This window comes from Sciurus carolinensis, chromosome 3 (genome assembly GCF_902686445.1).
Source record: "Sciurus carolinensis chromosome 3, mSciCar1.2, whole genome shotgun sequence".
Lineage (NCBI taxonomy): Eukaryota > Metazoa > Chordata > Mammalia > Rodentia > Sciuridae > Sciurus > Sciurus carolinensis.
Genome location: NC_062215.1, coordinates 173,964,062 through 173,987,490, shown reverse-complemented (window position 1 = coordinate 173,987,490; position 23,429 = coordinate 173,964,062). Strand labels below are relative to the sequence as shown.

General features: G+C 43.3%; 1 protein-coding gene and 1 pseudogene across 1 annotated transcript in view; one reads left to right on the top strand and one right to left on the bottom strand.

The window, feature by feature from the left end:
• Window positions 1-394: 394 nt before the first annotated feature.
• Window positions 395-23,429, top strand: part of Dner (delta/notch like EGF repeat containing) — a 301,332-nt gene continuing 278,297 nt past the window's right edge. Inside the window, exon 1 of the mRNA XM_047547772.1 lies at window positions 395-963. Coding sequence (XP_047403728.1) covers window positions 688-963 — 276 coding nt within the window. The 5' untranslated portion in view covers window positions 395-687. The remainder of the gene's footprint in view (window positions 964-23,429) is intronic.
• Window positions 5,275-8,968, bottom strand: LOC124981410 (transcription factor BTF3 homolog 4-like; annotated as a pseudogene).

The window sequence follows — 23,429 nt, the reverse complement described above, 5'->3', positions numbered from 1 at the left end:
AGGGAGAAGAGACCGGGCTTGGTCAGCACCAAGGACAAGGACCGGGGCCCTCCGTAGGACACAAGGTCGCTTCCCAGCAAGCTGGGCTGATTAGGAGCGTCGGGGCATCGGGTTCCCGATGGTGCAGGAAAGCTGAATGTGCTGGGGAAAGTGTTAAGTGTCGTGGGAGCGGGTGGAGCAGTCCCAGAGAATGAGGTCAGGCCGGTGCCCGCTGCGGTGTCACAGATTCTGCGCCAAGAGGCCGCGGGTGGCTGCCTGGAGCTGTCAAGTCCTCCCTCCAGCCTGCGCCGCCCTCTCTATCCTCTTTGCTGCCCCAGCCTCTCCTGGCTCCCCGTCCAGTCTCGCGCTACCATCGCTGCGCTCCTCGGGGATTCTTTCTGACGAGCTGGCTGCACGACCCCTTAGAGCCGGGGACCCAGGGCAGCCTTCCTGACCTCCAGCACCAACTCCCCGCGAGCGAAGGGCTACTGCTCCTCTCCGTCCTCTTCCTCGGCGCCCCGCCCCCGTTAGCCCCGCCCCCAGCCCCGCCCGCGGTTGCCGGGGGAACCACGGATCCCGCAGCTGCAGGAGGCGTCTGGCCCCGCCGAGCAGCCCCAGACGCCACGGTCGCCGCCGCCGCCACCGCCGCTGCCACAGCGCCCCAGCGTCCCAGCTTCAGCTCCTGCTCCCGCGCCCTCCCGGCCGGCCATGCCTCCCCGCCGCGCCCAGGCGCCCGGTGCGCAGCTGCTGCCCGCGCTGGCCCTGCTGCCGCTGCTGCTCGGTGCTGGGCCCCGCGGTGGCTGCCTCGCCAGTCCCGTGCCCGCCGCGCCCCTGCCCGCACCCGGACCGTGTGCCGCGCAGCCCTGCCGGAACGGGGGGGTGTGCACCCCACATCCAGCGCCCGGCCAGGAGCATGCTGCCTCCGAGGGAGAGCGCGGCTATCGCTGCACCTGCCCCGCTGGGGTCTCCGGCAGCGACTGCCAGGTGAGTGGCCGCGGCAGGCGCGGTGCGAAGGGCAGGCTGGAGACCCGCAGCCTCTCCCTGCCCGCCGCTGCTCTGCTGCCAGACGCGGGGCTCCAGCACGCCTGACACTGGCTTTTGCCACTTTAGGAAGGGAATGGACCCAACCGCTCCGCCCATGTGGACGCGGACCCCTGGACCGACCCTATGGGTGCGGCTAGGTGCGGCTCGCCTGCTCACACTAGTTCCCGGGCAATGCCAACCCAGGGCCCAGCAACCACCCCAACCCCGGAACTCCTGGCGCGACCGCTGGCCACAGAGTGGCGCGCCCCTCCCGGCCCCAACCGAGCCAATCTCTGCTAGAGCGCGGTCTCGGTGCCCACGGTGGCGGCCCAGAGGAGCTGGCTCCACGCATCCCTAGTGAGCTGTGCGGCGTCCAGCTAGCCCCTGCTTCCTGTCCCATTGGGCCGTGCGTGTGTCCAGGTGCACGATGTGGGAGGCAGGTGATGGTGGGCCCGGTGCCAGGTGGTCCGCTACTTTCCTGTCCTTTCTGCACTTACAAGAGCGCTGACGAGCAGCCAGAGGCCCGAGGGCAGCTGCCTCTGCTCGCCTGCAGCCAGCCCTTTGTGAGCGTGGGAGAGGGCATTGCAACAGTCAGAGGCATTCGCGGGCCCTTCCGCGTGGGGCTGGTGGTGTCGCCCTGTGGCTGGACACTCCTCCCGGCGTACACTTGGGGCTGGCAGCCAGGGCGTGAGCAGGCACAGGGACGACTCCTAGAAGCGTGTGGCGGTGGAACTAATGGGAGGGGACTAGCAGCTGTCCTTGAATTTGAGATTTCCAAGAGAATTTAGCCGAAAATAATAAACGAGGCTTTTCCAAGGATGTTAAAGCCGGGTGAAACCCATTCGCATTCACATTTTCAGTGGGGAAATTGGTAGGGCCAAGTGTGCCGCTAGAAAATCCTCAAGTCTCTTTCCAGGGCGAGGATGAATCTGAAATGGATAAATTAAAGCACGTGAATGTGGAGAGTATTTGGGATCCCAGACTTGCTTTCTTAGATTTAGGTTGGAGGAGTTTGTTTCCTATAAACGTAATACAGTGAAGAGTTCCTTTCACAATGCTCTCAAACGGGCTTTTCTAAAAAGGGGGGAAAGGTCGCCCTGTCTATAACACAGGCTTTACTTATTTATTTATTTAGCAGCGGTAAATGGGATTGAAAAACTTGACCTTGACAGAATTTTTGCTATTTATCTAGAATCTTTTTTTCTTTCATAGCAAATTATGAGCTTGAGTCTGTATTTTCAGTGTTGTCTTCTTCCCCGTTGTTAACTGGTTTCCAGATACTTTAATTCCTTTCCGGATGATGATGGTGGTGGTGAATTGTGTGTTATGAACATCAGGAGTTTGGGCATGACAGCTCTTTAGGAGGCACGCCTAGTGGAGCCGTCCTAACCATTAGAACAAAGTCTTGCTTTTGCAAAAATGAGAACTGCAAATTAAAAAGCAGAGAATGAATCATACTAATTCTCCAACTGATTGATGATTTACGTGACTTTTCCTGAAGAAGTGAGTTGTCCTGCAGCTTCTGTTAACCGGTTGTTGCATTTACATGTCTGAATTTCTCCCTTTAAAGAAAGAGCTGACCTGCACCCAGGATGTGGTGGGAGCAGGCAGGAGAAAGGTGAGCGTGCTCATTAGTTCAGATAAACCTGAAGGAAGACTGGGCGTCGGGAATTTAGCACAACTAAATTTTTTTTTTTTTTTTTTTTTTTTTTTTTTACTGACTCTAAAATTAGATAAAAGAAATTTTCAAGAGAGGAAAAGAGTGCTTTAGTGCTTCCAGAAGATGAGTAACAGAGAAGAATAAATATTTTGATTTGTCTTAAGTAGCAATTTGATATATAAGGTAATTTATTCAGAAAAGTCATGAACTAATACATAAATATTGCAGAACCCACTGGTTCAAAACAGATTCAGGTTTCCTGTGCGGTTCCTGCTCTAGTAGGCTCGGCCGTGTGAACGCTGCCCACCTGAGAATCCAGAGAGTGAAGTAACTGTAATTCTAACAGGAAAACTTAGCAGATTTGGAACCTGATAGGACCTTGTTACTCAGAAGAGCTTCTGGCCTTATGAGAGCATCATAGCCCATAAAAAATTGATTCCTAATGATTTTAATTTAATCCTTCATGAGCTTGCAGGAAGACTCAAGACTCTCATTGCTTTGGGAACAGAAAACAAAACAGACAACAACACTACAAAAGGCAATCTCAATGGAGAAGTTAGGAAAAACAAAACAACAGAAAAATCCCCACATACTCAACTACAGATAAAGGGGAGGGAGGGCCGCCATTGCAGCCAGTGTGGTTGCTCACCGGATGAATTGAAGATGGAATTTGATTAGTATGTGAAGAGACTCTTTTAAATAGAGTGTCACCCCTCCTCTAATTATGAAAGCAGTTATGTTAACAATAGTAACATTAGAATCTAGGCCAGAAGTTTTACTTTGTGTGGAGAATTTTGAGAAAATAAGAAACCACAAATTGGGATTCAAAGGGATGAAGGCTATCTTCGGCTTTTCTGGGGGTCGTCTCTTGATGCTGGGTGAGCATGTGGTATCCTGGGTGCTTCTGGGTTATCTGAGGGACCGGAGCTCACAGGAGCTGGAAATTGTAGCAGGCACGGGCTTGAAATGGCATGACTGTGACAGGCGATCGGAGCTAACTGGGTTTGTTTCCTCATTTTCAAACTCCCTCTCAGGGTTGGTCAGGAAGAGTCTGATTCCACTTTTTGATGTTTGTTGACAGCTTTTAAACCTCATCTCTCCCTTTCTCCACCTCTCCCACACCCAGGCAAGCTAATAAGAGCATGTGGCCTTCCTTCTCTGGTGCTCCTAGCAGGTTCTAACCATGCCCTTGGTGCAGTTCCAACCCAGCCCCCTGACCCCAAGCCAGTCTTTGTTCCTTGCTCTCTCAAGCTGCCAGAATTCTGAGTCTTCTCTGAAGGTACATTCCCACAACAACATGCAAGTGAACACTAAATAAAAGAAATGTAAATATTTCAGGTAGGTTTGAAAAAACTTCAACTTGCTAAAAATTGAGGTTACTTGTATTCTTCTGGTTCAGTTGGGGAAGGAGGCAGGTATCAGAGGTGGTGGTTGCTTGGCCAGTTTTCCTGGCAAATGGTACAGGAAGTCCTCTCTTTTACTGGGCTATCCATCAAGGATAGGGATTATTTTAATGTTTGTTGGTAAAGCTTATTTTATTTTAACAAACTAATTCTTTGCCAAACATCCAAGCAGTCACCTGTTTTTTTATTGCATGTTTGCTAAGGAACACATTCTTTCAAATTGTCATAAAAATGTGCCAATCTCTGCGCTTGGAGAGAAAAATAGGTCTAGGGCAATTGCTTTTTATGCAAATTAATATTACTCATTAAGCTGAGTCTATAATCCTCTCTTCTGATCAAAAATGCTAACATGACCATGTGCAAACAGAGAAAACATGTATCCCATTTGTTTACAATAAAAAAGAAAAAGAAAAAAATGCTAACATGGAATGGTGAACACATTTTTTAAATTGAGATTTGCTAACAAAGAACCACAAAGAAATCTAGAACCTAGTTCTTTGCATGCCATCAGTCTTCACTACTGGACTTTACACACACACACACACACACCTTATATTGTGATATGTGCAAAATGTTGAATACATTTGTGTGTGTGTGTGTGTAGGGCTGTTGATGGAATTCAGGGCCTTATGCATGTCTGGCAAACACTGTCCCACTGAGTTGCATCCCCAGTCCTAGGACATTGCTTCTTTCTCTGACCTTTCTATTAAATTTTTATAACCTTGAGAGAGTCATTGACCATCCCTGAATCTTGATATTTATATCTCTAAAATGGGCTAATAATACTTGTCTTATTTTCTTTTTTTGTAAAGAATTTTTATTTCTACTGGAGGAAGGAAAAGGATAAATAGAACTGTTTTCCAATTTGCTCTCCACTGTATACACACATACCCACACACATACATATACATATATACACCAAAAATACCCCCCAAAACAAAACAAAACAAAAAAAATCAAGAAGTAAAAACCAAAACACCCTCAAACTGCACCAATACTTCATATTTTCACCCAAAGAATAGATCCTGGGAAAAAGTGCAAAATGCAAAATTAAATAACTAAAAAATGCTAAACAAACAGCATTATTAATATACGAAATATTTACTGAATTAGTAATAGGTGATGTTCTCCATGTGTGTAAAACTTTGGAACCACCTAGCTGATTTGTTAAATCTAGTCCATGCCAGCTTCAAAATGCCAAAAAAAATTTTAGTTAACTTCATTCTTTGACGCTTCATCAAAAATTTCTACCAGATCTGGAACATCGTCCGCCTCTTCATAAAAGTCTTCTGGTTTTGGTGCTTTACTGTCCAACACTTGCCGTGGGAACTGTTCAGCTAACTTTCTAAGACTTGTCAAGCTGTCGGCACCAGCTGACTTAATATTCTAGGAAGCATTTCTGGGACTGGTTTGGCTTCTGCATGACCAGTACTTGCAAAGGTATTAGCAGACAGGAAACTTGGACTTTGGGATTGTTGAAATGAATAACTGTTCCATCATCTTTCATCATGTTCACCTCTTCAATACCAGCTATATTATTCACAACCATTTTTTTTAGAGAACTCTGAAGCTTTTTGTCATCAGCTGTTGCTGTGCTATGTACCAGGTTCTTTCTGCCAGCTGTGCCCCTGCCCCCTATCCAGACCTGAGCCTGAAGCTGGCTGACTTTTCTTGTTCATACTCTTGGTAACTCTGAAGCAGGGAGGGTCCTCCAACACCAGCACGCGGCAAGAGCCTTGTTTTCTTTATACATAGAAATGATGCAACTCACAAATGAGAGCTCTGTAAAGTTTTTTCTATAAATATAAAGAAGTGTGGTGAGAATAAATTTGAAAACATTTTGGAAAAAAAGCAAAATGTTACACAAATATAAGATATATGAAGAGAAGGATTATCTTTTTCTTGTGTAAACTATGATTATTGCAATTCATTGTGGTTGTTTGCCTTCAATGAACAGTCTCGGTCTTTTCTCTCTACTAGGATTAGCTATGCTATGACATAAGTTTTTGAAATGACAGATTAATTGCATTAGAATTTTATAAACACATAGTTCTTTTACTCTGAAATAAACGATTTCTCAGGAAATTCTCAGTGACTTGACATTTTCCTTTGAAATGAAAGAAAAAAGTGTCAAAATTCTTGTAACAATTTAAGAAAAGAAGGAAACACTTGACTTTCTTGGGGTTATTAACTAAAAATTTTCTTATTGCGTGAATGGTGCTCTTTCTTGGTGTTCTTGGTGCATTCTTTCTTGGTCACCTTTCTCAGCTGGGCCACCTGACAAGGACGCATTCTGATATTAGCTTCTTCGCTGAAACATCTCATGTGACGTGGTGCCATCCAAGATGGTTTTGTTTATGTCCTCATTTCACAAGCATCCGAGGAAGAAAACCTAGTCTGAAGTTGAAGGGCATTTGAGTCAGAAAGCTGAGTGTCTGGTTGTATTTTTAGAGTCCTTACGTCCTTACCAACTCAGGAGTCGGCTGTGGTCAGAGCCACCTAACCTAGAAGAGCAACTGCAGAATCCTGTCCCCGCAAACAAAACCCAATGACACAGCCAAGTTTCCTAGACAGAAAACCTACGTCTGCACCTCCCTCCCTGCTTCACCTGCACTCAGCCCTGACTGCTTATTGGGATCACCTGGGAGCTTTAACAAATAGGCTGGGTCCTTCTCCCCATCCCCCAGATTCTGACTTCATTGGTCTGGGGTAGAGTCTGGTAATTTGTAAGTCCTCTCCACGTGGTCTACTGTATCATCAGGGCTGAGAAGACCTGCTAGACTCTCATCATCTCCTGTCACAGCCTGCCAACCTGTAGCACATGGCAAAGAAAATAAGAAGTCACATCGAGTCTTGGTCATTCTGACCCAGAGGGCATCCAGTTCCCTGGTCCAGGAATTCCTCAAGTGTAGATTTTGCATCTGCAAGTGAATTCTGCGTGGAAGGAGTGCAGCGTGAGAGTGAGACCTGGCTTGGAATTGGGCCCCGGTGCCCTCCGATGAGTAACTTCTCCTCTGAGGCTTGGGGTCCTCATCTGTGGAGATAGGGTCCTGATGCCAACCTTGAAGGTGGGTGTGGCTTAGGAAAAGTTCTTGCCTAGTGCCAGGCCCTCTAGGAGACATCACCAAGGAAAGCTATTCCTCTCAGTTAGCTCCTCCTGTCGCCTGGGTACAAAGAACACTAAGAACACAGAGCAAATGGAGCCTGTGCTGACGATCTTAGTTTGGTATGGAATCACTAAGGGCTTTTATTTGAACTCACTAATCTCTCTTCAGTGAATAATCATGACATGCATCTTGGAGCTGTTTCTTTAAGAGGAGGCCTCTGCTCCCCAGCAGAAGGATCTGCCCGGCTGAGCCAGGGCACACAGGAGCTGCATGCAGCAGGGTTACCAATCAAGGCCTGTTTGACCCGCTCTGCCACATGCCAGTGAGTTTTGCAAAAGAGAGTTTATTCGTGAGGTGACTGACGGTGTGTAGAGCCAGGACAGCAAATCTCCAATCTCCAGTGGTCCCCCTGAGAATGGGGTGTGGGGCTATTGATGGATGAGGCAGGAGGAAAGAAGGCTGGTGGTTAGGAGGTGACGGGTGGTCTGCACGTATGTCACCAGCATCATCAACTCTTGCCATCATGACCCAAACGCCAGAGGTATTGCTGTGCCTCTCAAATTGGTGAGTTTTGAATTTTTAAAAATGTGTTCTAATCGGTTATACATGACAGGAGAATGCATCTTGACGCATCAGACATGTCACATAAATGGAGTATGACTGCTCATTCTCCTGGTTGTACATGGTGCAGCATTACACTGTGTGTAGTCACACACGCATGTAGGGTGATGATGACCCATTCACTCCTGTCCTTCCCTCTGCTTCCTCCCTTCACTCCCCTCTGTCTCATCCAGAGCATCTCTATTCTTCCCTAGCCCCCGCCCCCCTTATTGGAATGAGCATCTGCATATCAGAGAAATCATTTGACCTTTGGTTCTTTGAAATTGGCTTATTTCGTTTAGCATGATATTCGATATTCTCCAGCTCCATCCATTTACTGGCAAATGCCATATCAAATTGGTGACTTTTAAAGTCAATTAAAAGCAAGTAACTAAAAGCAGGTGAAGCAGGTTAAAAACTAAAGGGTTTATTTAGGAACTAAGATGATCCAGGTTCTCCCTTGGATTCAGTAGGTGCTCCATAAATATTGAGGAGTAAGTACTGGGCTCAGGGGGGCACCGGGCCCCGTGGGGCCGATCCAGGGCACGTGTGCAGGCTGTGTTTAGGAGGAAAGTTCACGAAGACAGTTAACTGTGTCATACTTTCTCTTAATCTGGGAAGTGCAAAATATTTTTCCAAAGACTTCTTTGCGGTAGCCTTGCTTTTACATTTCTACTAAAACTTCTTTATAAAAATAGTTTTCTGATGAAGTAAATCAGGGGTTGGAAAAACACAATCTCCATCCCCTCTCCTTCCCCCAGCTAAGAATGATGTTAACATTTTTAAGCAGTTGAAAAAATGAGAATGCTTTTGTGTGTGATGCATGATAATCATATGAAACGCAGGCGTCAGCTCGGGAGCCAAGTCGGGCGGCTCAGCCACACCCATTTGCTTGTGTTGTCCGGGCTGGTTATAAGGCCAAAGATATTTATTATGTGACTTTTGACAAAGGAAAAAGTTTGCTGACCCTCTCCTAAATATTTCTGCATGTTTGTGGAAAGATTTTATTTGTTTCATTTTGACTTATTTGACTTAGCTTGTCCCCTTTTCTTCCTCCCACATTCCATCCCTTCTTGATGGATGTCTATAGCTCAGACTCTTGGGCCGACACACAGAAGGATAAGTGGAGGCCCTGTTTTCAGATTGCTTAAATTTCTAGAATTTTCCAGGACAGACCTTAACTTTTCATTTGACATCTGCCCTTGGTCAACATGTTTAGATGCCATGGTAACAGTCTATTTCTGGGGAGGTACAGGCTGCAGGGTAAAAAAATGCTAACCTAAAAGGTTTCAGGTGCAGGTGAGAATCCCTGCTGAACTCCTACCAGCTCATTAACTTTCCTAACACCTATGTCCTTGTTCATTAATAGGATGGTTGGTAGGTAATAAAAGGGTCACACCCAGCACTGTGTGGGGGATGGGCGAAGAAGAAACCTCTGGCACAAATTGGCCTTCTATCGACTCAAAAACTGCCATTTTTATAAAAGTGCTTATGATTCTTCATTTTATGGTTATGGAAATTTACCACGGGTCATCCAGCTCTGTGACATATCTGGGCCTGGGCATTGTGGCCTCGAGTATCGTGTTATCACTGCATTGCCATGGCCTTGAACCGCCCCACGGTTTATGACTTTCTGAGTAAGCACCAGAGGGGAGCAGGAGGAAAAGAGGAGGCAGTGGTTCCAGATGTGGCACCTTTAGTTTCTGAAGGGACGCTTTCAGTTGGTAAAGTGTGAACTCCCCCCACCTTGGAGAAAGGAAAGCCTTCGACTTTTGAAGAGTGTGGATCTGGAGAGGAAATCGGTGCGCTTAACAGAAAGGCCCTTGGAAAGAGGAGCTCTGCCATCTTTGGCTGGCAGCCCCCGGCCTGGCACATCCTTTAGAATTTCAGTGCTGGTACTTCGCTGGTTCGCATAGTCAACTTAAAGGAGGATCTGAAATTGCTCTGGGGTTCCAGAGGCGGATTGGAACTCCTCGATGGAAGGAATCACAAGAGGGGAAGACTGTGGGGTTCCTCTCCATGGGAGGTCAGAAGCCTTCCCTTGAGTTCATACTTAGGGTTTGTTGGGGTTGCTAGGTCACGTGGTAACCGCGTGTTTAACTTTATGAGAAGCTGCCAAACTCTTTTCCAGAACAGCTACATCATTCATTGCTATCAACAATAAAAGAGGCTTCCAGTCGTTTCTGTCCGTGCCAATTCTTGGTTCGTGCTGGCGATTTAGATTTTGGCTTTTCTGTGACGTGTGCAGTGGTGCCCTGTCGTGGCTTTCATTTGCATTTCCGGTTGGTTTATGATGCCCATTTCTTCACGTGCTCTCTCCACTCACGCTCCTGATGAAGGGTCTGCGCATGAGCTGCGAGAGTTTTCTACTATATTTTGCATACATAGCCTTTGTTTGATACGTGATTTATAAATATTTTCTCTCAGTCTGTGGCATTTAGTTTTCTTAATAAAGCCTTTCAAAGGGCAGGTTTTTAATATTGATGAAGTGTAATTAATTATTTTTTTCTTTTATGGATTGTGATTTTTTTGTGTGACCTAAGAAATCTGCATACCTCAAAATTTCCTCCTGTGTTCATTCTATGTTTTTTCATGTTTTAGGTTTTACATTTGGGCCTATGTCCCATTTTTAATATTTGGATGTTTTGTTTGAATGTAGTTTTGTAGTTCTTGTTACTATGGGTAGTTTTTGTTCATTCTTTTTAAAACAAATGATCTCCAATTGTTCCAGAAGCTTTTATTGAAAAGATTGTCTATCTCCATTAAGTTATTTTGGCACCTGTATTAGTTAGCTTTCCATCACTGTGACAAAATAGCTGAGAAGGTCAACCTGAAGAGGAAAGGTTTACTTTGGTTTCTGCCCATGGTTGCTTGGTCCCACTGCTGTGGGCTTGTGAGGCAGAACACCATGGTGGGCATGGCAGGGCAAAGCTGTTCATGGAAACAGAGAGAGAGAGAGAGAGAGAGAGAGAGAGAGAGAGAGATAGAGAGAGACAGACAGACAGACAGACAGACAGACAGACCCTGGTGCCTACTTCCTCTATCTAGGCCCTTCCTCCTAAAGTTCCCACTATGTCCCCGTAATGCCATCACCTAATTCATTGTTTAGGTCAGATCTCTTATGAACCAGTTACATCCCGGAAGCTCTACCTTGAACACGGCTGCACTGGGGACCAAGTCTTCAACACATGAGCCTTTGTGGAAGATTCCAGATCCAAACCATAATAGCAGCTTTGTCCAAAAATCATCTGACCATACTTGTGTAGGCCTATTTCCAAACTCTTTATTCTATTCTATTGAATTTATATGTCTATCTTTTTGTCAGTTCCACACTGTACTGAGAGTACTGTAGCTTATGGTAATTCTGGAGTCAGAATGCATGATTCCTCTAAATCCACCAAATTGTTTTGTCTGGTCCAGATCCTTTGGAGCTTGCTCTTCAGAATAGCATAGAAGGGGGAACCAGGGAGATATTGAGGTGACAAGAAAAAAAAAGAAAGACAGGAAAAATTTCATGCTTAGGTGGGACTAGGATTCTGAACCTGGGCTCTGTGGTTCACTCCAGGAATAGGTGGATGTATGGAGATGCCCAGTTGTGTATGCCCACATCCTTGTGGGGAATGGTCCACATACTTCCTGTGGTTCTTTAAGGAGTCATCAGCCCGTAGATCTACCACTGGGATGGAGGAAGACGAAGCCAGGTATCTGGGGGCCTCTGGGCATAGACCGAGGTCAGGAGTCCATCAGGGACCACGAAGTGCCCCAGGGTGGGGGCACTGGATGAAGTACAGGATGCTTAGTTAAGATTGAATTTCAGATAAACAGTGCATTTAAAGTATGTCCTAAACATTGCACTTCATTTATCTGAGATTCAAGTTTAATGAGGAATCCTACATGTTAATTTGCCAAATCTGGCAACCTTACCCCAAAAGTCTGACGAGTGAGTCCCTGTTCCGATTCCTAGCTTTTTTCTGAAGGGTTAGTCAATGACACTTTAAATTCTTGCCAAATAATTACGTAAGGTAAATTTTATTAACCTGAATTTAACTTGCATAGGAAATCAGCTCATAACTTTACATCTTCATTGGCCCCTTTAGGGTACCTGTCAAACTGCTAAGGCATTAAAAATCTGTGCAAACGTGGTGACAGAGGCCTCTGGGTAAGCTTGTCTGCCCTCTTTGCCTCTTCTGCTACTTGTCTCACCCTCTCTGCCTCTGCACTAGTCACTGCTCACATTTTGGTGTAGCTTTACATTTTCATCTCTGTACACACAAACATATATGAATACTATATAAATACTTATGTACGCATGGAAATATTTAATATAAAAACTAAATTATCCTACCCACTATGTTTTGTAACTTCTTCCTGAATCTCTTTCCTGAACATGTTACTATGTCTAAAAATGGAAAGCAAGCTCATTCTTTGGATGAATAGTGTTCCCCAGTGCTGCTGGGGATCCAGCCCAGGGCCTTCTGCATGCTGGGCACATGCTCCACCACTGAGCCACACCCCAGCCCTACGCTGTCTGAATATTCATATATTTCTTTATGTCCTTACTAAAGCACATTGTTTCCAATCTTTGTGTTACAATACTGCTGCACTGATCCCCCGAAAAGCCACCCCCACATACTTTCTAATGAGTATTGTTAAAATGTCATCCCGAAAGTTTGAACAATTTTGCATATTTACTAACAGCATATAAGAATGCCTTTTTGCTCACTTTTTTTTTTTTTTTAATCTAAACCGGCATTCCAAATTTTATTTTGTGTGTATGCATGTTAATTGATATGTAAGACATGGCATCTTACTTGTTCTCTTTGCATTTTTGTTTTTATTTACTTTCTGTTTTGCAGTGCCGGGATCAAACCCAGGGCCTTACACATGCTAGGCAAGCACTTTAACACCGAGCTACATCTCCAGCCCTCTCTTTGCATTTTTGAAATAATGAAGGAGGGAAAACATTCTTTAGGAGTTGTCCACTGTTATTTTTGCCTTATTTTCTTTGGGCTGAGCTTTTTTCTTTTTCCATTGATTTGTAGCAGCTCTTTACTAATGAAGGAAATCACTCCTTGGGCCTTTGTGTTGTGAACACTTCTCCATTTGTCATTTCCTTTGATTTTGCTCACACATTGTTTTACTGTTTAGAAGCTGATAATTTTTGGTTCTTATTTAACCAAACTCATCAATGGGTGATTGATAACCTTTAATTAGAGCTCCTATGTTTGATGCCTTTACCATACTGTACAATATGTTGAGATCTCTGATTTGAGCCAAGGGTTCGCTTTTGAAGAATCCTATTTTGGCCAAGACTTACATTGGCAAGTTGACCTATTACCTCTTCAGAACAGACTTTTAGGTATGGCCACAGCTCATGCCTGTTTTAAGCAGGGTTGGCATAAATCATATTTAAACATTTTCATTTGTTTCAACTTTTTATGGCGACTGGAATACTGAAATGATTCTGAAATGATTAGAATTCCTCACTGTTTTTTTTATAAAAAGAATGACTCAGCACATTTCTTCTTTAATAATTGGTATGACTTCCTTAGTATTTTACTAAAACCACCAAGTTAATTTTAATGGCATTATTGGATAATAAAGGATTTCTTAAAAGTCCTTGATAGCATCATGGTCTCATTTCAAAAAGAGTTCCTTATCCAGGCAGAAAAAGGTCTGTCCTAATATTCAGCAAAATGCTAATTTCCTTTATGCTTTAATCTCTGTATTGTATTTTTAGCTCTTTCCCCTTGAGAACAACCTCATTTCTCCTGGTCAGGGATTTCAGTGGTCCTCTATCATCATCTTCACTTTTTAAAATTGACCGCTGGGTTTTTTCTTTTCTGCTTGTGCAAAAGGGAATTCGTTTATTTCTGTAGAAAAGCCTCATAATGAGACAACTAATAGGAGAGACAGGAAAATGAGAACTAATATTAGCATTTCTATGAAGCCCAGAATAACTCTCAGCTGGAGAGAAGTAAATTTACTATTATTGTTTTTTCCCTTTAGAAAGGGATGGCTGGATGGGGGAGGGTGGGAATTTGGGAGCTGAATTGATGGAAAGGCAAGTGAAGCTTTTAGTTTCCTGAGGAAAAATCTTGTTGTGTTCAGCCTTAACAGTATGAGATCTTTCCATGGCCCGCCATTGTTTGTAGGCATAGAGAAGGTTTTCCAGGCAAGCAGAGCCAGTGGGAATTAGGGTAAGTCCCTAATCTAGATCTTCCTAGTAGCTGCGAGCAAGCTTTCAGGTCCTTTCTTCTTTCTCCCATAGATTTGGAATGTAGTTTCCTGGACAACATTGACATGCGAATGTTGTCAAGCAGATGGGAGCAGCAGGGGACAGGGCACTGACTGGGAAAGTTGGGCGATCTCCTTATTCCTCCCTGTGTATCCCAGAAGACTGCCTTCCTAGCTGGGACAGGCTTCTCTCCCACAAAGAGGAGCTTTTTATTCTTGTTAGGGCTCAGCAGTAGACCTGCTACCTTTGAGGGTCTCCAAGTGAAAGTCTGCTTGTCAATCTACGGAACCGGCCTAGGTGTTCGGATGAATGGATAAAGAAAACATGGCATATATGCACAAGGGCATTTTATTCAGTCACAAAGAAAACGAAATTATGTCATTTGCAGGAAAATGGATGGAACTTGAGACCTTTATGGTAAGCCAAATAAATCAAACTCAGAAGGTCAAGGGTCTTACGTCTTCTCTTATATGGGGAAGCTAGAGAGGAAAAAGGAAAAGAAAGGTGGGGATCTCATGAAAACCAAAAAGGGATCAGTAGAGGATGGGGGTAGGCGGCAGGGAGCGGGGAGGTACTCCGACCCCAGGGCTTTTATTTTACTTTGAGTCAGGGTCTTACTATGTTGCTCAGGTTGACCTGAAATTTAATATGATTCTCCTGCCTCAACTTCCCAAAGAGCTGGGATTGCCCATGTGTGCCACTGTGCCCAGCTTAAAGTAACCATTTTAGAGTGAACAATTCAGTGGCATTTCACAGTCTAGTTCCAACACTTGGTATAACCCAGGAAGGAGACACTGTACCCATTAAGAAGTTAATCCCCATTCTCCCGCCCCCACCCCCAGTCTCTGGCCACCACTTATCTGCGTTCTGTCTCTGAGGGTTTACTTATTCTTGATATTTCATAAACATGGAATCATGTAGTACGTAACCTTTGGGTCTTGCTTCTCTTCCTTGGCATGTTTTTGAGATTCATCTGTGATGTAACGTGTCAGTGCTTTCTTGCTCTTTTTTTGGCTGAGTAATATTCCATTGTATACATAGACCACGTTTTGTTTATCCATTCATCTGCTGATGGACATCTGAGTTGTTTTCATCCTCTGCCTATTGTGAATAGCTGCTGTAAAAATTCTGGTCCAAGTAGTTGTTTGAGTCTCTCTCTCCAGTTCTTTTGGGCATGTAATTTGCAGTGCAGTGCATTGCGGGGTCATGTGGCGATTCTGTTTGACTTTTTGGGTACCCACCAGATGGTGTTCCATCTGTGTTACCTTCTTATGCAACCTGAACCCCAGGATCCCCTGTGGATGGTTACTCGTACCCTCTGCTCAGACGCCAGACTGATGTCCTCTGGCTGCTGTCCTTGTCTGGGCACGTAGTGTTCCAGAAGTGTCATTTTAGAGCTGGTCGTCAGTTCAGCTCCAGTGACGCTCCGCTTGCTCGCCTCCATTGTCTTTTTATCTAAGGGTCCTGCTTCTCGTGCCTCCCGCCCAGAGCGCCTGCCTATCAGAGAGCCCTGTTCTGACTCACCCAGGCTCTGAGACTGACCTTCCCATCAGCCAGCCAGGCTCATTCTAGCTCCTGTGGTCTTGCTGGACCCGCAGGAGCTTGTTGGGCACTTGAGCCACCAAGAACTGGCCCTAGATGTCCTTGGTCCAGTGGTCTCACTTCATGAAGAGGAAATAGGACAGAAAGTCAGAAAAAGATAAGCAAGGCCACCCAGATCCTCTGCTCTCTGAATGGGTACAGAGACCCTGTACATGTCCCCTTTCCTCGGCACTGCCACCCATAAGGCACGTCCAGTACATTGCATGGAGAAGTTGAGTCCATCCCAGCCCCCTGGCTTGTTAGAGAACTGGCAAGGTGGGCTCATGGAGAACACTTATGTCGCTAGCTTTCACAGAGCTCAGTGTAAATGAGGACTCCCAGCGAGCTGCCGGGTGGGACCCTTGTACTCCCTGACCAGCCAGAGCAAGGCTGAAGGATGGAGATCCCTTGTTGCTTAGCAACCCTGCCAGGCTACTTGGTTCCTACCTCTGACCCTTGTCATGTCCTCAGGGATTGGGATTAGGCAGTGAGCTTTAGCAATGAGGGTTAGAAAGGAGCTTGAATTGGGTGTCTTTTAGGCTCAGTTTGGCCTCTCATGTACAGGCCTATCCCTCCCCCATGCCCCCCCAAAACAACTGAAGGAATGATCAGCCAGGAAAACTGGACAGTTTGAGGCCTAAAGAAGCTCACAAGACAATTGCAGCCACAGGTCAAGAATTGGCATGAACCCCTGCTTCCTGCTGTACCTGCATCTCCATCCCATCCCATCCCTCTGTCCTAAGCACAGTCTTCCACAACTGCATTTGGCTCTGTGGAATGATGGGAGGGAGATGGACACCGAGCTTTTTGTTTTTCAACGCAAGATTAATCATCTCAGAATCTTACCCTGCCAGGGGCCATTTTTGAGTAGTGAGTACAATGGCTACAGTTTTATACATACATTTTAGAGCTGGGAGGGATCCTAGAATTGGTCTTGGTTAGTCAGCTCATTTTCAGAAGGCCAAAGAGATGAATGCCAGAGTCAGGGTTAGAATTTGTTAACTCCCGTCCAGGGCTCTCTCTACCAGTGTTTATTTAAGCCCAGACATTCCTAACCTCAAAACAGCCCTGCAGAGATGGATATGGGGGATCTGTAATCTAGTATCTGTGTTCTTCTGGACATTCAGATTCATGTCAAATGCTCAATTCTTGACACAAATGACTGCATACCACTTTCCTGACCATAAATTGTATGTTAATCCTCATATTTCTTTGGAGGAGGCACATCCTCCACTTGATCCATGAGAAGACTGGAACAGATGGAGGTTCTTGGTGACTTGCCTGGAGTCCTATAGTCAGTAGGTTAAGGTTGAGTCTCTTGTCTACAAATGCAGGGCTTTCTTCATACGCCCACAGCTGTCTGCTCTTCTCATCCCTGTAACATAAGAAAAGTTCTATACATTGGTGTTGGGCACAGTTCTCAAATCTATTCCATTCAGTTGAAGACTGTGGAATGGATTAAAATGGTGGATTACTAACTATATTTATCACATCATTTCATTTTTTGGCAACTAATGTATTTCAGATTGGTAAGGTGTTGTTTTAATGTGGACTCAAAATCATTTTCATTTAGATCAGAAGCAATTTTTCTGCATGGTTTCATGCTTTCACCCAATATATTCAGAAATAACTATGTTCAAAGTGTGATTTTTAAATTTTAGTTTAACGGGAAACCTGTAAAGACAAGCTGAGTTTAAAAAAAAATGGTAATTAACTTGCATAATCACTTGTGCCAAAAAGTTCTGTAATTTGGCGAACTGCAGCTAAACGCCAATCAGAGTGCTAAGACTGAGATGGCCATAGTGTCTGTGTATATGCACGAGTATGAGCAGAGAAGAGGTACATGATGTGTCTGAGTTCACTGAGTAGACCTGTAGTGTCTTAGATGCGAATGTGTCAGGTGTCCCTGTAAGGACTTCAGTGATCAGGCCAGATCTCATTTTGTCATCTGATAGATAAGAAAAATGAAGCCCATAGAGATATGAAGACCAGGTCAGATCAAAGTTCTATATTGTATGTATTAACCAGAACTGTTTGGGTTGCAAGCAACAGAAAGTCCAATTCAAATAACATAAGCAAGACAGTAAGTAAGTTCACGTGACTGAAAAGCGTCAGTACAGCAGTGTCTGGGGACTCAACTCATGTCAACTCCTCTGTGTTGGCTTCATTCTCAGATTCTAAATAGTCATCCCTATAAGCTCAGGTTCACATCATCCTTATTGCCAGTTATCCCAGGGAACACAGCCCCTGTTTCCAGTTGTTTTAGGAAGTCCTGAGATTAGCTTTGTTGGTCTGACTTGGGTCACAGGTACATTTCTGAACCAAGCATTGTGGTTATGGGGTTGGATGCTGCTGACTGGCCTGGCCTGGGTCATGTGTTCATCACTGGACTGGGTGAGTAGCCCTAGTTAAGCCATGTGATCCAAGATGGTCTTTTCCTAAGGAAATTGGGATTCTCTTCTCAGAGGAAGAGGAAATAGCTGTTGAGAACAAGATCAACAGATGCCCAATATGCCTTATTACTATTCTCACTGTGGGCATTCTTCCTATTTGAATGTCTTTTCATTGAAGCTAAACACCTTCTCTGTGTCTGTGAAGCTACTGGCTGGTAGAACTTCTCAGAGGAGCACTTTTTATGTTTGCCATGTGTAAATCACTGCCCACGTTACTCTCTACAGTCTTATTTTAAATGACAATATCTTATTTTGGAGTGAAAATAAGGGTAAGGTAGTTTCCGAATATTGTAATATATGTTTTAGGAGAAGAGTTAACATCTATTTCTTTGTCTCTCCTTACCCACTATGCAAACACTCACACACACACACACACACTGGCTGGGCTGGTTTTGGAATATGTGAATGTGTTTTAATATCTGGTGTTCCAGAAGTGTCCAGAATTGTTTGCCTCACAGGTGTCCTGATGCGGTAACACTGATACTTAGAAAGAGGAAAGGATCTCAGGAGGCAGAGCTGAGGTTTTTTCATCAGCCAGGACTCTGAGGCTGAAGTGATTCTTCCAGGGCCTTCACTTTCCCCTGCCTGGGTCCGTGCAGTGGTTGATGTAGCAGGAAGTGCGAACTTGGAATTGGGAGACCCGGAGTCTGACTTAGCCATCCAGTGATGAGGATGAGAAGCAGGTGTGTGTTTTACGGAGAGAAGTTCAAGCCAGCTGACTGGAAATGAGTTTTCAAGTACTCCTTCCCTGTGGGGGAGGCACCTTGGTTCTGAGCAGCAGAATCCCATGCGGGTTATGGAGATGTTCTTCGCTCCAGCAGGGCCCCTGACTCCCCACTCCTTCAGCTTGGGCTGTGCAGTGACTTCCTTCTGAGGAATACATGTGGAAAATGGAAGAACCTCAGCCGGGTGACCAGGGGCAACCTCAAGGGTGAGAAGTCAGGTTGACAATATGCACTCTGGATATCGTGGGGTGGGAAGGGCACTGCAGCTCCTAACTGAGTGACGTTCTATAGAATACCCTACCAGTACTCCTGAAAGCCTGATGAAGAAATGCTCCTGGCTAAGACTCAGAAGGCATGACGGCTAATGTAGCGTGGGCTCCTGCATGGAACAGGAAAGTCACATTAGAGAAACTAAGGGTCCGAATAAAGTGTGCACCTTGGCTGATACTAGTGCATCATTGGGTGATTAAACGTACTATATAAGAGAAAGACGTTGATACAGAGGGAAACTAGGTGTGGGGTGTATGGAAACTCTGTAGTGCCTGTGCAACTGTTCTATAACGTTACAGTACTTCCAAGATAAGAAAGTTTGCTAAGAGAAAATGAGAGGTTTTGACCTGTGGTTTGATAGTTTTGTGTTATATAAATAGTTGAGAATTGAATATTCAGTTTGAAATGAGAGAAACCAATCTGCCAGATGTGCATAATCATTTCATGGTGACTAAATTACAATAACAACTTATGTTTATCTTGTTCAAGGCACTGTTTTAAGCACTTTATGTATACCCATCTATCTTATCTTTTTAATTACACAATAAGGGGAATATTGTTAGTATTGCCATCATCCCACTCTAATTTTACAGAAGATGAAAATGAAGAACAGAGGTTAAACAATTTTTCTAAAGTCACACAGGAAGTGGGAGAGCTGGACTCGGAGCCTACACAGTCTGTGCTTCTCCTTATGCTGTAATTTCTCTGCTTTGCATTGACTTTAGTTGCAGTCTCTCTTAGCTAACTAAGATTTGCAGCATTTTTATTTTCAAATAATAAAAAAACAACAAGAAGAATAATTTGTGTGTGTGTACCAGGAATGTGCAGGATCACTACTACCCAGCACCCAGTCATCTTGTGAGCAGAGGGGACTCTCCAGAAATGACCAGGCATGCTTGAGTTCTTCATGCACCTGTCCCCATGACTCCCTCTACTTTAATGTTTCCCATGTTTTGAGCCCAGGAAAAATTGTTACTAGAAATTAGTTCAAAGGTAAATTGATTCAACAAATAGTATTGAGAAAACCAATCATCCATGTGCAAAAATGTGAAATGGGACCCTTACCACATGCCATATAGAAAAATGAACCCAAAATGAATCAAAAACATAAACATAAAAGCAAAAACTATTGAATTCCTAGGAAAAAGCATTGGAGAAAACTTCATGTCATGGGATTTGGGATGATTTCTTTGATGTAATACCAAGAGCCCAGGCAGCAAAAGAAAATATCAATAGTTCAGACCTCAAAATTAAAAACTTTTGTGCATCAAAACACACTATCAATAGAGTGAAAGTTCATAAAATGGGAGAAATATTTGCAAATCAGGTGTCTGCAAATCAGGGACTGATATTCAGACTATATAAAAAACTCTAAAAGACCCAACAACAAAAACTTACACAATTAAATTAAAAAATGGGCAAAGGACTTGAACAGAAATTCTCTAAAGAAGATGTGCAAATTGACAATAAGTGTATGAAAATATGCTTAACATCACTAGTAAATAGGGAAATGCAAGCCAAAATCACAATGAGTGTTAATGGTTTAGATATGAGGTGTCCCGCAGAAACTTGTGTGTGAGACAAAGCAAGAAAATTTAGAGGTGAAATGGTCAGATTTTGAGAGTCTTAACCTAATCAGTGCATTAATCCACTTGAATGGATTAGCTGGGTGGAAACTATAGGCAGGTAGGGTGTGGCTGGAGGATGTACGTTACTGTGGGCGTGCTTTTGGAGTTTATATTGTGTACCTGATGAGCACAGCGCTCTCTCTCTCTCTCTCCCTCTCCTTCTCCCTCTCCCTCTCTCCCCTTCCTGATTGTCATGTCCTGAGCTACTTTACTTTCCTCCTTCATACCCTTCTGCCATCATGTTCTGCCTCACTTGGGGCCCAGAGTAGTGGAGTCAGCCATCTATAAACTGAGACCTCTGAAATTGTGAGCACCAACTAAAGTTTTCCTCTAAAATTATTCTTCTCAGGTCTTTTGTTCACAGCAATAGAAAACTTGTCTAAAATGGTGAGATACCACTTCATACCCATTAGGATAGTTATTATTAAACACACACACACACACACACACACACACACACGCACGCACATGCACACACAATACACAATGTGTTGGTGAGAATGCAGAGAAACTGGAATTCTTGCCTCTCATTGGTGGGAATGAAAAATGGTGCTGCTGCTATGGAAAATGGCATGTCAGTTCCTCAAAAACTCAAACATAGAATTACCATATCATCCAGCAATCCCAGTTCTGGATATTCACCCCAAAGAGGTGAAAGCAAAGGACTCAAACAGATATTTATATACCTATGTTCATAGAAGTATTATTTACCATTGCCAAAGGTAGACATTACACAAGTGTGCATCAGTAGATGAATGGATAAACAAAATGTGGAATATACATACAATGGAATATTATTCAACTTTGAAAAGAATGAAAACTCTGATACATGCTATAACATGGACGGACATTGAAGACATTATGAAAAGTAAAATAAATCAGCCACAAAAAGATAAATATGATTCCATTCTGTGAAGTTCCTAGAGTGGTCAAATTCATAGAGAATGGTGGGTACCAGGGGCTTGGAGGAGGAATAGGGATTTGGTGTTTAGTAAGTACAGAGTTTCAATTGGGTAGATGAAAGAGTTCTGGAGATGAATGATGTAATGGTTGTCTTGTATACTTCATGCCACAGAACTGTATACATAAAATTGCTAAAATGATTAATTTTATTTTCTGTATATACATATCTACAATAAATTTTTTTAAAGTCAAGTGGTTAAAAATGAAAAAACCCTAACAATAAAATAACCTAGCTCATTAATGGAAGAAGAAAATATAAAGAAATAAAATCAGCTCTTATTCCTGAAATTGAAGCAATGCCTACATAAATATCAAATTCATGTATTTTTTTTTGAAATTTGTTCAAATCATCTAAAGATCCAAATTTATTAACAAATTATTCATAATTTCCTCCTGTGATTTTTAAAGATTCTGTAGGATCTGTAGTGATGGCTCCATTATTTCTGGTCCTACTCTCATTATTTTCATTTTGCAATTTCCAAAGGGTTTAGTTTGATGTGTTTTTAAATATTTCTTGGGGTGAATGCTTAACTTACTGATTTTTTAAAAGACTTATTCATTCTTAATATATGCATTAAAGGCAATGATACTTTTTCTCTAATCTTGGCTATAGCTGTATCATACAAGTTTGGGCATATAGCGTTTTCATTATTGTTCATTTGAAGTTTTTCTAATTTACTTTGTAATTCATTTTCTTTTATAGATTATGTAATGTTAGTTAATTTACAAGACTTTCTATATAATTGATTTTTGGTATAATTCATGATTCAAAAACATCTTGTTTTATTTTAATATTTTGATGGTGCAGTTGTAGTTATTTTGGTAAAATTTTTATTTTTTATGTAAAATGTTTATGATTGTTTTATTTTCTTAGTAGTCAATTGAATCTTTTATTATCATGAAGCATTCCTTTTTAGCTCTAGTTATGTTTTATTACCTTAAAGTTTAATTTGTCTGATGTTACCACAGATATCAGTTTTCTTTTAGTATTCTCATAATATGTCTTTTTTCCCCCCAATTGTTTTACTGTCTGTATCATTATCATTGTTTTGCAGTACTGGAGAACAAATCCAGGGTCTTGTACATTCGAGCTCACTCTATCTCTGAGCCATGTCCCCAGCCCTGTACTCTTACAGTTAAGTATGTAGCATATACTCAGGTTTTGTATTTTATGCAGTTTGAAGATCTTTACTTTTTAATGGGAAGAGTTGATTTCTTTATATTTACTAACTGATATGGTTGGGTTTATTTCTATCACACTGCAACTCTGGTTCCACTTCTGGTTGCAGGGTGTTCTTATTTGGTGTCCTAATAGCAAACACGGTGGGTAGGATTGCTCAGCCTCCCCCAGTTTGGAAGGCTCTGAGATCCAGTCTTTGACCTCCTAGCTCAGTGAAGCTCTCATCATGTCTTCTCAATTTCTCAGTGATTTGGTATCTTTTCTGGATAATATGGATATCTCTTGAGGAAAACCCTTTCCAAATGCTGGGCTCTCTCCAGGAACTTTAAACAATGTTTATCCAGCGTTTGGTTGTTCTTAGCAGGATGATTGGTCTGAATAACTGGGTTCAACTTTATGGGAAACAAAAGACTGGCATCCATGTTAAAAACCATCATACATACTGGAGTATAGTCCTACTACTCTACTCTGTTGTTCCTGGAACTTGTCATCATCTGCCTGCTTTACCGTTCACCCTTTCATTGGGTCTATTGTTTATAGTCTGTCTTTCCTGATTACTTGAGATCTATGAGAAGAGTATCTTGGCTTTTTCCTCAGGTATAATGTAGGCCCTTGGAAA